The 17,761-nt window shown below is 39.6% G+C and overlaps 2 protein-coding genes across 2 annotated transcripts; both read right to left on the reverse strand.

The window, feature by feature from the left end:
• Nucleotides 1–1,093: 1,093 nt before the first annotated feature.
• Nucleotides 1,094–7,677, reverse strand: LOC141760258 (uncharacterized). Its single transcript, XM_074622921.1, has 2 exons — nucleotides 7,506–7,677; nucleotides 1,094–2,781 (listed from the first exon to the last, which is right to left on the reverse strand). The coding sequence occupies exons 1-2, from the start codon at nucleotides 7,675–7,677 to the stop codon at nucleotides 1,349–1,351; spliced, it is 1,605 nt and encodes a 534-aa protein (XP_074479022.1). The 3' UTR covers nucleotides 1,094–1,348.
• Nucleotides 7,678–9,226: 1,549 nt separating this feature from the next.
• On the reverse strand, nucleotides 9,227–10,622 carry LOC141760268 (uncharacterized). The gene has a single exon (XM_074622931.1). The coding sequence runs from the start codon at nucleotides 10,615–10,617 to the stop codon at nucleotides 9,571–9,573; it is 1,047 nt and encodes a 348-aa protein (XP_074479032.1). The 5' UTR covers nucleotides 10,618–10,622; the 3' UTR covers nucleotides 9,227–9,570.
• Between the last annotated feature and the right edge of the window lie 7,139 nt (nucleotides 10,623–17,761).

Genomic DNA, 17,761 nt, shown 5'->3' on the forward strand with positions numbered 1-17,761 from the left:
TACATATATCATCATCAATCCACCGGCCACTTCCAACGCTGCATGTTCAAACCCAGAATTTGACCTTTGACCTCTAAAGCCTCACTAATTTGACTCACAATGGCTTCATGTTTGTGTACAGATTAAAGAAAATGAACCTAAGAGAGGTATAGAGGTGTTTATAATATTGTTTATTATAATAAAAAAATTAAACCTAATTACCAGTAAATAATGCTAATATTAAAAATAATCATGAGCCCCTCAGTCACAAAGGTCACATGCTTTTTACTGCAAAATATAATTGTAACTGAGCAGACAAATACGAGTATGTCTTTAAACCATTATTTAAAGATTTAGATTCATAAATGTCTTATTCAAAGTTTGGTATTTCAGATTGATTTAGCAACCATTGTTTTGTTTTTTTTAAATCTTTTTATCAATATATCATGTTATAGAGTAGACTAATACAAAAAAACATAGGCTACCAACTGCTGCTGTGGCATTTATTCAAACTTGTGTGTCAGTAGTAAGGATGTACATGTATCATTCCACAAGGACATTTGGAACGTTTTAGTAAACTACAACTGTTTTTTTATTTTTTGTTTAATAGCAGTCAATGATTTAGCATGAAAAAACAAAAAAACAAATAAGCAGCGAAGGAAGAAGAATTCAAATTGTTTAAGTAGAAATACCACAGTGTAATTCACAGTGCATTTGAAAATGTTGAGTAAGAACGGAAATACGAGCAAAACATGTTTAACTGTGAAACTAACACTTTTCCTTGATTTGGGAGATTAAGATTGTTTCAAAGAAATACTGTTTCTAACAGAAATATAAGTAGTACATTCAAATGAAGGGAACCTTTATACTAACATATTGACATCTCATTTTTGTGGAAAACATTTTACATTCAGTTACAAAGATGTAGCTATTGCAAAAGTGTATTTCATTCAGTTAGTGAACACCTCTCCACAAGAGTTTCACCTCTATGGTTTCTCCTGTGTATATTGACCCTCAGGTGTTTTCTCAAGAATGTGATTTGAGAAAATCTTTTTCCACACGTGTTGCAATTATGTGGCTCCTGACTTGTGTGGGTTTAAATAGAAAACTACCTGTCTGTATTCACTCGTATATGCCTTTTCAATTCAAGCACTAATAAGAATCTTTTCCCACAGGTCTTATGAAGTTACGGCTTCTCACCAGTGTGGATTCTTCTCATGTGGACCATCAAGCTACTACTACTACATCCGAAATCTTTCCCACATGTTTTGCAAGTAAACGGCTTCTCACCTGTGTGGGATCTCATGTGGACTGTCAATTGTTCATTCAGTCTGAAAGCTTTTCCACATATTTTGCAAGAATATGGCTTCTAACCAGTGTGGGTTCTTATATGACTCTTCAATGATGAAGTCTGACTGAATGTTTTCCCACATTTTAGGCAAGAATATGGCTTCTCGCCTGTGTGGACTCTCATGTGGACCATCAAGTTACTATTACATCCGAAATCTTTCCCACATGTTTTGCAAGTAAACGGCTTCTCACCTGTGTGGATTTTCATGTGGCTCATCAAGCTACTATTATGTCTGAAATCTTTACCACATGTTTTACAAGTAAACGGCTTCTCACCTGTGTGGTTCCTCATGTGGACTGTCAAGCTACTATTATGTCCAAAATCTTTCCCACATGTTTTACAAGTAAACGGCTTCTCACCTGTGTGGGTTCTCATGTGGACTGTTAATTGATCATTCAGTCTGAAATATTTCCCACATGTCATACAAGTAAACGGTTTCTCACCTGTGTGGGATCTCATGTGGACTGTTAATTGATCATTCAGTCTGAAAGCTTTTCCACATGTTTTGCAAGAATATGGCTTCTCACCTGTGTGGGTTCCTATATGACTCTTCAATGATGATGCCTGAGTGAATGTTTTCTCACATGATTTGCAAGAATACGGCTTCTCGCCTGTATGGACTCTCATGTGGACTGTCAATTCTCTATTACGGATGAAAGCTTTTCCACATGTTTTGCAAGAATATGGCTTCTCACCTGTGTGGGTTCCTATATGACTCTTCAATGATGATGCCTGAGTGAATGTTTTCTCACATGATTTGCAAGAATACGGCTTCTCGCCTGTATGGACTCTCATGTGGACTGTCAAATCTCTACTTTGTTTGAAATCTTTCCCACATGTTTTACAAGTAAACGGCCTCTCACCTGTGTGGATTCTCATGTGTATCTTCAATTTAAAATCATACTTAAAATCTTTCCCACATGTGTCACATTTGAAAGACTGTTTACCTGTGTTAGTGGTACGGTGAATCTCTAACAAGTTAGAGTTGTTTACATTGTTACTGTGACTTCTGCTTTTGCAAAGTCTTTTCTGTGATTTCGGCTCTGCATCTCTAGTTGATCCTGAGTCTCCATGCTCGCCTCCTCTCTGATCTTGGCTCACAGCTTCATGAGAGATGTGAGAGAAGAGCTGGTGGTCACTGTTTGCTACAGATACCACAGAGGTTATAACTGGCATGTTGACAACAGACTCTTTCTCTGCAGCATTCAAGTAAAGAGTCTGATCTTCACTGTGGTCAGCTTCCTCATGAGTAGGAGTCAACATAAAGGAATCAGTCTCCTGTTTCAGTACAAGCTGCTCTCCCTCCTGACTGGTGCAGAGTTCCTCCTGTTCCTCTTTAATCTGTGGAGGATCTGGGTCCTCTTGGTCCAGACTGGAGTTCCTCTCCTGAATACAGAGCTGCTGGTCAACGGGAACCTCCTCCTCCTTACAGACATGTTGCTGTGGGAGCTCTGGAGGGACAGAGAACAAAAGCAATCCATCTTATTCTCAGGTGCGTTACTGTAGAAATGATTGGGGCCGTAACTTCCGGTGAGGTAGCGGAAGTAGCAGTAAATAGTTAGTCCCATAGGCTAACCATAGTGTCTAACCATAGTGTCTAAGCGCCAACGGTGCTTCTTTCTGAAAAGTAATTCACCATCATTTTACAAAATCCTGTTTTATTTTTAACAGATATTTAACTAACGTTAAATTGGCATTTTCTAAAATGTCATTGCGGAGCTGTGGTACGGTGTTCCGTACACGTAATGCCAGACGTGCAAACAGCGTCTGTGTTGACAGAGTTGCTGCTGCAGTGCCAGGTAGTCAGTGAGCACCATTGATGTTAAAATGCTTCTTTTGAAAGCATTTATTCAACAAAGGGTAATATATTATATTATATAATATAAATCTAAATATAATTAAAGCTGCAAGCAGCGATGATCGGGCCCTCGCCCCCGTGTGCACGTTGGGGGAAAGCGCACGTTGGGTTACCCGCTGTCGTGCATTCCCATGAAAGTCGGACACCGCAGGCCACAGTTAGAGTTTATTTTCTGCTTGGAGCGTGTGGCGCTGAATATGACCTGTTGAGAACATGTGGGGCGTCCTTTAAAGGCACTTCTATGAAGGTTGGTTGCAGTATACAACCATTTCTGGTTTCCTGTAGGGGGCGCTATGACTTTCACTCATAATGGCACATATATGTCTTCAGGCTTGGACTATTATCCAGCTTGTGAAATTTGGGGCAGATTGGACTATGTAAAGTCAAGTAACAACAGCCTCCTGTGTTGTGGCGACTCATCAAAATTTGCCATGCCACCACTGCGCTGCCGTTCGATAGAAACTTACGATTTTCGAAAGGAAGCATCATCGAGGTCTTAAGGCTTTTCTCACCTAATTTGAGGTAGATGTGATTCATTTCAGAGGCAGAGTACATCAACGTGTAAAACATGATATTTCCTGTTACCACTAGGTGGCGCTATGACTGCGAGCCAAAATTTGCATGTGGATGTCGTCACACATGGACTTTTATCTCGCATGAGAAATTTGGAGCAGATTGGTTACTATACGCCAAAGTTACAATAACTTCCTGTTTTTTGGCAAAGAAGCTTTTTCGCCGCCACGCCACGGCAACATGGTTCGATAACTTTTTGAACTTTGGATAACTTTTCATCACAAAGGTCTTAAGATACTACTGACCAAATTTGAGGTAGATGTGATTCATTTCTGAGGCAGAGTATATCAACGAGTAAAACATGATATTTCCTGTTACCACTAGGTGGCGCTATGACTGTGAGTCAAAATTTGCATGTGGATGTCGTCAGACAGGGACCTTTATCAGGCATGAGAAATGTGGAGCATATAGGTTAATGTACGCCAAAGTTACAACAACTTCCTGTTTTTTGGCGAAAGGCGGTTATTCGCCGCCATGCCACGGCAACATAGTTCGATAATTTTTTAATCTTTGGATAACTTTTCATCACAAAGGTCTTAAGATACTACTGGCCAAATTTGAAGTTGATCGGGTTAAATCTCTAGGAGGAGTTCGTAAAAGTATGCATGAAATACATAAATTACATGAAAAACACAGAATTCAAGATGCCCGACTTCCGGGTGGGCGGAGCTAATGAAACCCAATTAGGAATATGTTTGAAATAATGAGTGGAATATGCATATCAAGTTTCATGAATATAGGATCAACTTTGACCAAACTATGGCCTTCCACTCATTAGGGGGCGCTATAGAGCCGTCTAAATACGTTGAACCCAATCGCTGTACATTCACATAAAGTACAAAGGTTTCCATCGTTTTGCCAACTTTCATGAGTTTTCGAGTACACCAAGGGCGTCAAAGGCATGTTCAAAGGCTAAAAGACATAAGGGGGCGCTAGAGAGCCAACATGCCACGCCCAAGCAAAATTTCACCACTAAATCAAAGTAATTACTAGTTTGGTTGTGCGTGTAAAGTTTCATGAGTTTTTTTAAATCCTAAAGTCCTCAAACATGTGTTCGTAAATTTTTAAATCACGCAGGAAGTCCACGATGGCTGACTTCCTGTTGGCCGAAAAAATCTCAAAAATATTTAACACGAACTTCAAGACGTATGCAATGACATATTTGAATTTCGTGAAGATCGAAGAAACTTTCCCTGAGAAACTGCCTACATTAGGGGGCGCTATCTCGCCCGCTGACGACACCCGAGCCCAATCACTACAGAACTTCGAAATTCGCGCCACTTCCGACACATATTCCACTTTTGGTGAGTTTGTGGGGATGGAAAAGGTCCCAAAAACACGATATTCCAGCAGAAAAAGAATAACAATACCTAGAAAAACAATAGGTTTCCTTGCACTTTCGTGCCAGGACACCGTTGGGGTCCTGGCACCTTCGTGCTCGGGCCCTAAATATAATATATAACCAGCAGTTAACACCGTTCACACCAGCACCCCCCAGCTTTCTCCACAAGCACCCAGCCTGTGCACACCGCTCCCCCCCTTCACATCTCTGTCCATCCAGGAGGGGGAGGTCAACAGGCTCTTCAAAGGACAAAACCCCCGCAAGGCAGCCGGCCCAGACGCTGTCTCACCTGCAACCCTCAAACACTGTGCAGACCAGTTGTCTCCAGTGTTTACAGGGATCTTCAACACCTCCCTGGAAACCTGCAGGGTGCCTGCCTGCTTCAAAGCCTCCACCATCACCCCGGTCCCCAAGAAGCCAAGGATCACAGGTCTTCAGGATTACAGACCCGTCGCTCTGACCTCTGTGATAATGAAGACCTTTGAACGCCTTGTGCTCCACCACCTAAAGATCATATCATGTTTATTTTTGTTTATAGCTTACTTTGTGTATTGTATATTGGTAGAATTTAAATTTTGTATTCTTATTTTAGTCTAACATTTTTATCTATTCTTTTGTTATTATACTGTTTGACTTGCACCAACATAACCAAAGCAAATTCCTAGTGTATACCTCTTACACCTGGCAATAAACACGATTCTGATTCTGATTAATAGACGTTTCTTTTTATTTATTACTTAAAGGCTACAGGCCTCTGTTTTTATTATGTTCAAATGTTTTAATAAAGGAGTGCGTGTTGAATCACATGGGATTTATTGTTTTTTTTTACCGTGGTATCGAAATTCACTGGTATTGGTATCGACTACTAGATTTCTGGTACCGTGACATCCCTACATTGGCCGCATAAGCACCTTTAACATTTACAAAACACTCCAGGATATTGTCTTTTCTGGTCTGGTCCTTAACATACTGTTCAAATCCAGGTAACACAGTCTCCAGGTAACAGTCTCCAGGTAACCCAGGTAACACGGTCTCCAGGTAACACTGTTTCAAGTCCCCCACCACTACTGCAAGTAGCCAACAACCAGTAGCCTCTCATCATGGAGTCATACTGCCCATCTTTATAAAGATCATAGTAGTAGTCCTCACCTCTCCTGTGTAACTTGATCTCTTTATAAAGATCATAGTAGTAGTCCTTAGTGATGTTACGTGCTGTGCCGAGGCTTCGGAGCGTGTGTCGAGTAATCCAGGAAGTTTCCTGCGATGCGCGTATCGAGGCTTGTATTGTTTTAGACCAATGACGTCATTGATGACATCCGAAGCCTCGCTGCCCGGCCGTACCGCCCACTGGTTCATGAAGTGTTTCAGATCTTCACTGGTTCAACCAATGCCGCTTTCCAGAAGTGACACAGAACACTAATATTAACCCTCCTGCAATTATTATATTATATTACACTACACTACAATGCAATTATTAATTTAGGATTGGTTTGCACACATAAGATGCATTACTCACAAAACAATTACAGTTTATTATACATGTATCTTATATACTCATAATATACTTACTAAATAGACATTTTATTAAATATGATATATTTTATTAAATATGATATATATATATATATATATATATATATATAAATTGATTATATGGTAATAGATTTTTTTTCATTGTTTATAGTCATTCCCAACAGCCTTTACTGGCGCAAAATACAGTATATCACAGATCTGTGTTCCCAGTAGACCACAACCAGCACTGATCCCAGTAGAGCACTTACACTTACACACCAAAAACTGACAAACTGACAATAACCTGATATTTTCAGGTGGATTTTCATTTAATTCTCACTGTGCAATATCATTTTCCACTTGTGCAATTTTGTTAATAGTCTGTTTATTGCCAATACTGTATAGACTCCTATTTTTATACTTCCAATCTTTATACTTGGTTCATATTTTGTTACACTTTGTTTAGCTCTTTTTTACTGTGTTAGCTGATGCATCTTGTTTCTTGCACTATCCCCTTTGCTGCTGTACACTGCACATGTCCCCACTGCGGGACTAATAAAGGAGTATCTTATCTTATCACATGGTTAAGATCATATTTGTCTGTTTTACACTCTTTGACCACCAGGTGGTTTCGTGAGCACATGAAGCCTCGAGCAATGAACCCTTTTCCGAACCAATTTGCTGGAAAGCTTCAAAGCTTCATGAGGCTTCATCTCGCCATCACTAGTAGTCCTCACCTCTCCTGTGTAACTGTATCTCTTTATAAAGATCATAGTAGTAGTCCTCACCTCTCCTGTGTAACTTGATCTCTTTATAAAGATCATAGTAGTAGTCCTCACCTCTCCTGTGTAACTGTATCTCTTTATAAAGATCATAGTAGTAGTCCTCACCTCTCCTGTGTAACTTGATCTCGGGTTTCAACACGATATCCAACAGTCTGCGCTGACGATCGATCTCTTCCTCCTGCTCGACGATAGTTTTCTCTAAAACTCTGAATATTTCTTCAGCAGCAGCAGTTAGTCGCTCGTTAACAAACTCTCTCAAAGACTCAACTGAAGACATTGTTGTTTGATCATCAAGTGAAGAGTTACCCGCACTACGACTACAACATCGTCTTCAGCTGACTGAACAAAGCAGCATGCAGCTCATGACGCTACTAGTAGTGTTGTTTACTTCCGCTGGGTGTCACACTGGGAAGGTCCGACAGTGGACGTGAGGCAGCTTTTCTTTCCGCCTTCATACCTTGGAGGTCTACAGACCTTGTAGCCTATAGAACATATTTACTGCTATTTTTTTAATTTTATTTTTTTTACATAAGTAAATAAACGAAACATGATTAAATATTTTTACTTTAAAAATATTTTTTTAAATATAGAAAATAAACATATAAATGTATATACAATAAATGGACCAACTATTGTTATTTTTTCTTTGCAAATGAGAAACTTTAAGAAATTATGAATAAATGTAATATTCAATGTTTGGTAGCTTACATTTCAGATTGATTTAGCAACCGTTTTCATCTTTTTATTAACACATCATGTTATAGAGTAGGCTAATACAAACAAATATTTAAAAAAATATATTTTAACTTTAAAAATATATATTTTTTAAAAATATAAAAAATAAACATATACATTAGTTACATAGTACATATAAATTTGATGCTTTTTTTTACAATGTACGCTACATTCCTCAAAGAATTGAGAAAACTTTTAGAGGTCAAAAACAGTCTGCAGTATAGCTAGTACAGCTTTTCTTTCCACTTTCATACCTTGGAGTTCTACATACCTTGTAGCCTATAAAATATATTTACTGCTATTTTTTTTTTACACAAGTAAATAAACAAAACAAGATGAAATATTTTTACTTTAAAAATATTTTTTTTAAATATAGAAAATAAACATATACATTTGTACATTTATACACAATAAATGGACCAACTATTGTTATTTTTTTGTGGAAAATGAGTAACTTTTAGAAATTAATAATAAATGCCTCATTCATTGTGCCCTTAAGGAGAACAAATCGTTACTCCAAGTCCTTTATCCCTTCTGCTGTTAAGCTGCTGAACACAGACTATACCCATTTTAAATGACTGTATTTAGAAGAATTTTAAGATATGCTGTTCTTATATATTGTTCCTTATTATTTGGCTTTTATTGCTATAATCCTATGTATTTATATGGTTCTTATCATAACGTGTCCCTCCAACTGCCCCATGCCTTTAATATGTTTCCTTTGACTTTAATTATTGGTTGTCTGTTGTATGTATGGATGTATGGACTGGGAATGCTACACATGAATTGACCCCTTGGGGATAAATAAAGTTATAATAAGGCTAATTCTTCATCTTTGGTCTCGGGGCTGTTATTCGAAACATTATAAAGTGAAATTTTAAACGTTACAGAGAAAGCGAATACAAAAAAACTCCCTAAAAAGCTACTGACTGCTGCATTAACATTTATTCAAACTTGTGTGTAGCAACATACATGTATCTTGTTCATTCCACAAGAATATTTGGTACTCTTTAGTGAACTACGACTTTTACTACACGCTTTTTGTTACTTCGGAGATAATCATTGTGTGCAAAAATAAACAAACAAATAAGCAGCGGTGGAAGGAGAATTTATATTAAGTAGGAATACCACAGTGTAATCAAAGTGTTAATTAAGAGCAGAAGAACTAGCCAAGCATGTTTAAAGTAAGAAAAATCATTATGCACAGTGTCAGTGCCACATAATGATATAATATTCACATGTTTCGGGGTAAAAGGTGGTGAAGAATTACAATACTCCTACATGTAAACAATTATTTCATTACAAAAGTGATGCTATTTTCTTAAATAAAAAATTATATATTATGAAATAAAAATAATAAAGTAATGTTATGTTAGCAAAGGAATCTTTTCCCACAGGTCTCACAAAGTTACGGCTTCTCACCAGTGTGGAATCTTCACATGTGGACCAACAAGTTACTACTACCTACGAAACCTTTCCCACATGTTTTACAAGTAAACGGCTTCTCACCTGTGTGCGTTCTCATGTGGATTGTCAAATCACCACTACACATGAAATCTTTTCCACATGTTTTACAAGAATATGTCCTCTCATCAGTGTGGGTTCTCATATGAGTCTTCAATGATGACGTCTGACTGAATTTTTTTCCACATGTTAGGCAAGAATACGGCTTCTCACCTGTATGGGTTCTCATGTGGACTTTCAATTCACTATTTTGTGTGAAACTTTTCCCACATGTTTCACAAGTAAACGGCTTCTCACCTGTGTGGATTCTCATGTGGACCAAAAAGCTACTTTTATGTCCGAAATCTTTTCCACATGTTTTGCAAGGATATGGCTTCTCACCTGTATGAGTTCTCATGTGGACTTTCACTTCACTACTTTGTTTGAAACCTTTTCCACATGTTTTACAAGTAAACGGCTTCTCACCTGTGTGCATTTTCATGTGGATCATTAAGTTACTTTTACGTCCAAAATGTTTTCCACATGTTTTGCAAGAATATGGCTTCTCACCAGTGTGGATTATTATATGACTCTTCAATGTCGAAGCCCGACTGAATTTTTTTCCACATGTTTTGCAAGAATACGGCTTCTCGCCTGTATGGGTTTTCATGTGAACTGTCAAGTGATCATTACTTATGTAATCTTTTCCACATGTTTTACAAGAATATGGCCTCTCACCAGTGTGGGTTCTCATATGAGTCTTCAATGCTGACGTCTGACTGAATTTTTTCCAACATTTTTTGCAAGAATATGGCTTCTCACGTGTATGGGTTCTCATGTGGACTGTCAATTCACCATTCAGTCTGAAAGCTCTCCCACATGTCTTACAAGTAAATGGCTTCTCACCTGTATGGGTTCTAATATGAATCTTCAATGATGTTTTGTCATCGAATCTTTTCCCACATGTTTTGCAAACGTACAGCTTCTCACTTGTGTGGGTTCTCATGTGTACCGATACCAGAGAGCTTATAACTGGCATGTTGACAACAGACTGTTTCTCTGCAGCATTCAAGTAAAGAGTGTGATCTTCACTGTGGTCACCTTCCTCATGAGTAGGAGTCAACATAAAGGTATCAGTCTCCTGCTTCAGTACAAGCTGCTCTCCCTCCTGACTGGTGCAGAGTACCTCCTGTTCCTCTTTAATCTGTGGAGGATCTGGGTCCTCTTGGTCCAGACTGGAGTTCCTCTCCTGAATACAGAGCTGCTGGTCAACGGGAACCTCCTCCTCCTTACAGACATGTTGCTGTGGGAGCTCTGGAGGGACAGAGAACAAAAGCAATATGATACTAACGTTACTGTGATGAGAGAAAAACGGACATCTGAGCAGACAAATACAACCAGTATGTCTTTAAACCATTATTTAAAGATTTATATTCATTAATGTCTTATTCAAAGTTTGGTATTTCAGATTGATTTAGCAACCACTTTTTACTTTTTAAAAAAAATCTTTTTATCAATATATCATGTTATAGAGTAGACTAATACAAAAAAACAGGCTACCAACTGCTGCTGTGGCATTTATTCAAACTTGTGTGTCAGTAGTAAGTGTGATGGAATAATTGATATACAAGTTATCTTTGGAAGAAAGAGGTCCGGAGCTGATGATGTCTTACAAAAGAAGGTTTATTGAAGCTTGATCAAGGAGAATTGTCAGGTCTCCACAATAGATGCTCTCTGCGTGAAGGCCTCACAACTCTGTCCTTCCCCCCCCGGTGCTCAGTGTCTTACCCCTTATCATGTTATGACTTACTTCGTTCCTCTGGCATCTCTGACCCTGGTTGCCCTAGCGACTGGCTCTACGGTCTCCACTACAGGCACAGCTGTACAGATAACGGTGGCTCCTCTAGACAGGACTCCAACCCAAGAATGTCAACAGAGGGACACTCTGACAAACACTCTGACCTTTCTACCAATAAGAGAGGAATTGATGGAAAATTCCATCACAACCCCTCCTTTTTGATCGACAGATCAACACTAATTACCCCTCCCAGTGTGACATATCAATTTAACAATTGAGCACCAGGGAGAAGTCAGGGCTGATCCACCCCACGCAGTAGTGACTAATTTAAACAGTCAAAATCCAAAAACAGTTACATATCATGATTATTAAAAAACTCACCCTTAACCTCTAGCAATGACCTACGAGTTCCGTCTTCAAGCCAATTAAGGCCTCCTAAGGAAAATTACCTGCAGACCTCCCAAACCCCATAAAGGTCTAGAGAGCTCTTTTGACAGAGGTCGCAGGTCACATGCATCTACTGACAACTGGCCAAAAACTCCGCCTCGGTTTCACAGGAGATGGAGCAAAAAGACCAGATGCGCTATCTACTCTATCTGGAACGGACAAAGGTAAAACCTCAGATCACAAAAGAGGGAAAATCCATATTGTCACATCCGTACAAACCGCTCATCTTCAGGGTGAGCTAGGGTGATTTACCTGATTATGTTTCAAATATAACCAAACACACTTGATTAAATGACATCACACGTTGCATTTTAAACTTAATATAAAATCAATCTTCCTTCTTATACAAGGAAACAGGATAGATAATAGAATTAGAAATACATGGCACAAAATTTAAGTAAAGAAGTAATTTACAATTCATAAATCATAAATCATTGTTTCTCTTTTTGAGATAGAGGTATCCTTACCCACAGAGGTACCCAGAAGCAGGATGCAATTTCACCCTCCTTTCGGACACCATCAATGCAGTTCAGACACCCCCCCTCAAATCCTCCAGTCTTTTCCTCAATTTTTCCTAAATCAATCATGCAGAATATCAGTTCATTTTACAGAGAATACACTTTTACTATTAATCCCTACAGCCTTTAATATCAGGATACATTGATTCTTATAAAATTCACCAACTAAAATTGAAAAACCTTAAACAATTAAACCTTGAGAGAGTAACCGATTCAACTCATTCTCCGTGTTTTCTGTCATCCATGTGATGAGTGTAATGTGTATGCAGTATCTTTATTGAAAATGTGAGTGTGTGTACTGAGGTGTGTGGCTTAATGTGATGTGTATGTAATGAAATATAAGTATGTGTGTGTGATTACATGTAATATTGCTTTGATTTTAACCCACAGAATCATAGGGATCAATAATGAATAACATTGATTATATTAGAGTAGTACCCATCTTCAAAATGATTATCTATAACTGATTAAGTCTTCTTCTTCAACTCAGGTGCTTTGCGCACCACAGAGCCATCACTGTCGAGAGGTCTCAAGACATACGATGCACAGTGATATGGATGTTTTCCTTGCGGGCAAAATCAAACCTCAATCAAATACAAACATGAAAAATAAAAATGATCACATCTGGAGAAATGTGGGATTACATATCACATGTTTCCCTCTCCTCTTCTCCCTCCTCTTCTTCCTCCTCCTCCTCCAGACTAAGGTCTTCTAACCCCAACCTCTGAACCCAATCTTGAAACTCCGCATTACCAAAAGGCCCGGTCTCTACCTGATGGAGTGCCAGGCCTCCCACACTTACACGGACCTGGGGAGCCTGTAACACGGTGCTAGCAGTTTTCTGGACAAGAGCTCTGATTATTGCCCCTAAACATGTGAAGAGGAGAAGGAGAAGAAGAATGGCCGTGTTTGAGTGGCGTTTTTCCTTCATTTAGTTTTGCACGTATGGTATAAATAGATTCAAAATATGTTGTTGGTGGGAGGAGATAGTTATATTCTTGCATCTCTTCAATCCGGACAGTGTTGTCACAGCCCTCTACGTGACCTTTGACATCTTGATAGCTCACGTCCCAGTCGTAACAAACTGGGTGGAGCTTGAGCTGTTACTCTGGCTCTTTTCATGGTTGCAAGCACTGGGTTGCTCGTTGTTCTACCGAGCTCAAGGCTCAGCTCAGCACCTGGAACATGAGAGCCCTCATGCTCCGATTTCCTTGAATCAGGTTGCTCGGTCCCCTGACCGAACCCACTCAGCAGTGCGAGGAGAAGGAGTGACCATCCTGTCACTTGCCACGTCCCTGCGTGCCCTCTCCCGTAGCACGAGGTGCTGCTCTGCACCTTGTAGCATGAACCCATTCTGCTTTGCCCTCGACCTTCAACGCTGTTTTGGTCACCAACAGCACCTATTATGGGCCTTTCACCTGGGAGACAAACAGAGAGCACACCTTGTCCAAGGAATTAATTAGTATTTTGATCACCAACTTTGAAACGGATGAATTGGCTCCACCGAGGGTTTTGGGAGCCGTTCTGCCACCTGTAAGTGATACCTTTTTAAAACTTTGGTTAGTGCTTTAACATAATCAACCATGGATTCCTCAGTCCAAAGAAGCAAAGTTTAATGTGGTGTCAACGGGGGACTTGACCCTGTTGACATTGCTCTTCCTATGAGCACCTCGTGTGGGCTTAGCCCTGTCGTAGCACTTTGTGTACTGCAGATGGAGTACAACCCAATTCGTCAGGCCACTTCAGACCTGTTTTCATCATTGTTTTGGTCAACCTCTCCTTGATAGTGGAATTCATTCTCTCAACTTGACCTAAGCTCTGTGCATGGTAGGGAACATGTAACTGCCATGTGAACCCTAATACTGCGGCGAGACCCTGTGTTACTTTTGACACAAAACATGGACCCCGGTCACTATTTATTCTCATTGGCACCCCAAATCTTGGGATGACATCTTTTAGATGACACTTCACCACTGTTCTAGCGTCCTCTTTCCTTGTTGCAAACGCCTCAGTCCACTTTGAGAACTGATCGGTGATCACCAACAAGTATTTGAAACCTTGTGAATTTGGCATATGTACAAAATCAATCTGCATATTTACAAAAGGGCCCGATGGTGGCGGTAGATGGTCATGTTTTATCAAACTGTTCTTTCTCCTAGTTTGTTGGCATGTCATGCATCCGTCTACAAGTGTTTGTGAGACCTGTGTGATGCCTGGCGCAAACCATTGTGAACAAATTACCTCATTCATCCCTCCTTTTCCTACATGTGCAGGCCCATGTACTACATGTGCCAACACATGTAGGAGAGAACTAGGACAGATATGGCCTTTATGGTAATGTTTGTGTTTAAGTGGCTTAGAAACTATGTTTCTTACAGATATCAATATGTTTTTATTAATCACTTCTCAGTCATTCACTATGAATGAATGAATAGTTTTATTTCGGTCATACATCAAAAAGAACAAAACTTTACAATCTGTGTGAATATAAACCAATACTGTATCCCTTTCACACAACAACGTTCATATAATCAATGACCAATGGCCCCAAGGCTTATTTTTTTTTCTATCCTATACAATCCATAAAATAACCCAGAATATCAGCATTACAAAGGAAAGAAAAAATAAAATTTACTCTAATCGTAATCCTTACTTATTTCACATTTTAAGGCTTTTTTGAAGCTCAACAGAGAGCTACAAAATTTCAACTCATCACTAAGCCTGTTCCATAATTTGACTCCCAAAACTGAGACACATCTGTATTTTACAACGGTTCTCACTTAAGCTGTTTAAAAAAAAAACCACACAACCCTCTTAAATAAAAATGTCTTTCTCTTAATTTAAATGTTTTTTGTTTTTTTTGTTTTTTTTAATACTAACCGGAAGGCTTTTATTCCTAACTCGAAATAGTATTTCTAATGTCTTTACACGCACAATATCCCAAAATTTGAAGATAACTGACTTTATGAATAATGGATATGTAGTTTCACGCTAAGAAGCTTTATGTATTATTCTACAAGCTCTTTTCTGGATTTTAATTATCGGGTCTATATTTATTTTATATACTTTTCTCCAAACCTCAACACCATATGACATATATGGCATTATAAGTGAGCAATACAATATATACGAACACTTATTTTTCAACAGATCCTTTGTTCGATATTTAATAAATTCCCTGTAAAGCCTATTTTTCTTTCTACAAGCTTAATGATTCATTAATATCATCTACATAAACTTCTTGGCAGTCATAATTCAAGAGCTCTGTCTTAAAAGCTATATTTGCCTCCGGTGATTTTATTCTAATCAAATTGTTCTGTTTCTTTGTTCTTAATCTTGATTTATTGTTAATCTCCAACACTGTAAAAACAGGCAAACTATCACTCACATCAGTCACTAACAGTCCACTTCCACTTCCCAAACAATTACATTAATGAAAATATTATCAATCAATGTTAAACTATCCCTCGTTATTCTACTTGGCTTTACAATTAACGGATAGAAACTCAAGCTAAACATAATATTAACAAATTCTGTTGTTTCATTATATAATCATTATATTTCAGTAAATCAATATTTAAGTATGGCATAGCCAACCAACCATTTAACCTCAGATGGTCTGCTAACAGAGCCATCAGTGTAGAAATTTACATCTGAATTTGGGATTGGTGTCTGCTGGAGGTCTGGCCTTGGAGAGGAACATGTTGCAATCACGTAATCGCAATCATGATCCTTGACGGTCTCGATCAGTGGGAGGAGAGTGGCTGGATTTAGCGGTGCGGAGCGTTTTCACCGTAATATGTGGACTGGACAGAATGATAGCCTCATAACCTGAGCGTCATGCTGCTGTCATGTGTTGTGTTGGTGCGGTGTTCAAAATGTGTAAAACGGCATGCGGAACGTGGACTACACAGTCATGAGCCAGTACTATGGGGGCTGATTTTTCAATCATCATCGCAACTGAGGCCACAGCTCTCAGACAACCTGGCATGCCCAACACTACGGGTCCCAATCGAGCCGAATAGTACGCGACAGGACGGTAACGCGAACCATGTTTCTGTACCAGGATACCTGTAGCAAAACCCTCCTTTTCGTGCACGTGTAGATGGAACAGCAAGTTGTAATCCGGCAGGCCCAGTGCTGGGGCCTGTAACAACGCAGGTTTCAGGTCTTGGAAAGCTTTTAACATAACTTCAACACAGAGTCCAAAGCTGCATACTCAAAAATCCAGTTCCTGCAATAATTAGCCATCCCCAGGAACGAATGCATTTCTTTCTTAGTTCTCGGGGGATGCATATCCAACAACAGTCTCACTCTTTCTGGCGACAACAGCCGCTGGCCGTTCTTCAACACATGACCCAGATACGTGACCTCAGGCAGGCAGAATTGCAGTTTGGTGAGTGATGCCCTGTGGCCACACTCCGCCAGTCTTTTGAGCAGCAAAATGGAGTCAGAGCGACACGCGTCTAATGTTGGGGACGCCATCAAGAGGTCGTCTGCATATTGAAGAAGGCTTGATCCTCCTGGCAGATCGAGATCGTCCAGATCACGTTTTACCGCTGCCGCGTACACACTCGGGGACTGGGAATATCCCTGGACTAGCCTTCGCCAGGTCAGCTGTCGACCTTTAAAAGTAAACGCAAACAGATACTGGCTGTCTGGATGCAGTGGAATGGAAAAGAAAGCTGAACATAGATCAATGACTGTGTAGTACGTAGAGTTTGCCGGTAATGAGGCTAAGATGGAATTGGTGTCTGGGACTAATTGAGTCATTGGAACCACAATGTTGTTAATTGCTTGCTAATCTTGCAGAAAACGCCACTCGTCTGGTCTACCAGGCTTAGGAATTGGCAAAATGGGTGTGTTACAGGGGCTGTTTGTGTAGCAAATCACTCCTTCAATTCCTGCAATTGCTTTGTGGGAGAGGTTATACTGGCGTATCATAGGTAGCTTAACATTAGGCTTAAGTGTCACTAGGTGAGGCGGCGCTGAATTTACAAAACCCACATGATTTTTATGTCTGGCCCACAAAATAGATGGAACCTCAGCTAGTTCTGACGGAGGTCCATATTCTGTCACTAGGGGAGGCTGCTGCGTGATAAATGTGCTGTCCGGTAACTCAATACGTGCTGGCATGTTGATCATGTACAACTCACAACCTAATGTAGTTACTTTTTGAGTTTTAGAGCCCTCGTTACTGGCTCTCAATTTCTGGCACCGAGCCACCATTTTACCAAGTTCCCTTGGCTCATGCCCAGGTGTGACTGCCACTGCAATGTGAGGCCAAGAATCATTATCATCAAATAATTCACTTTGTCTCTCTGTCAACAGCATTGAAAGAGCGCTCCCCTCTGGACCTACAAACAAAATTTGCTTGCATTCTAATTTCTCTTTTTTTTTTTTTACATGGGTACCAGCCA

Source organism: Sebastes fasciatus, chromosome 22 (genome assembly GCF_043250625.1).
Source record: "Sebastes fasciatus isolate fSebFas1 chromosome 22, fSebFas1.pri, whole genome shotgun sequence".
Classification (NCBI taxonomy): Eukaryota; Metazoa; Chordata; class Actinopteri; order Perciformes; family Sebastidae; genus Sebastes; species Sebastes fasciatus.

What these genes read in the sequence shown, in the direction of transcription:
- LOC141760258 (XM_074622921.1), bottom strand. Translation starts at nt 7,677, where the DNA reads ATGTCTTCAGTTGAGTCTTTGAGAGAGTTTGTTAACGAGCGACTAACT. An exon ending in GATCAAGTTACACAGGAGAG is followed by an intron (nt 2,782 to 7,505) that starts GTGAGGACTACT and finishes CTGTCCCTCCAG; the next exon opens with AGCTCCCACAGCAACATGTC.
- LOC141760268 (XM_074622931.1), bottom strand. Translation starts at nt 10,617, where the DNA reads ATGCCAGTTATAAGCTCTCTGGTATCGGTACACATGAGAACCCACACA.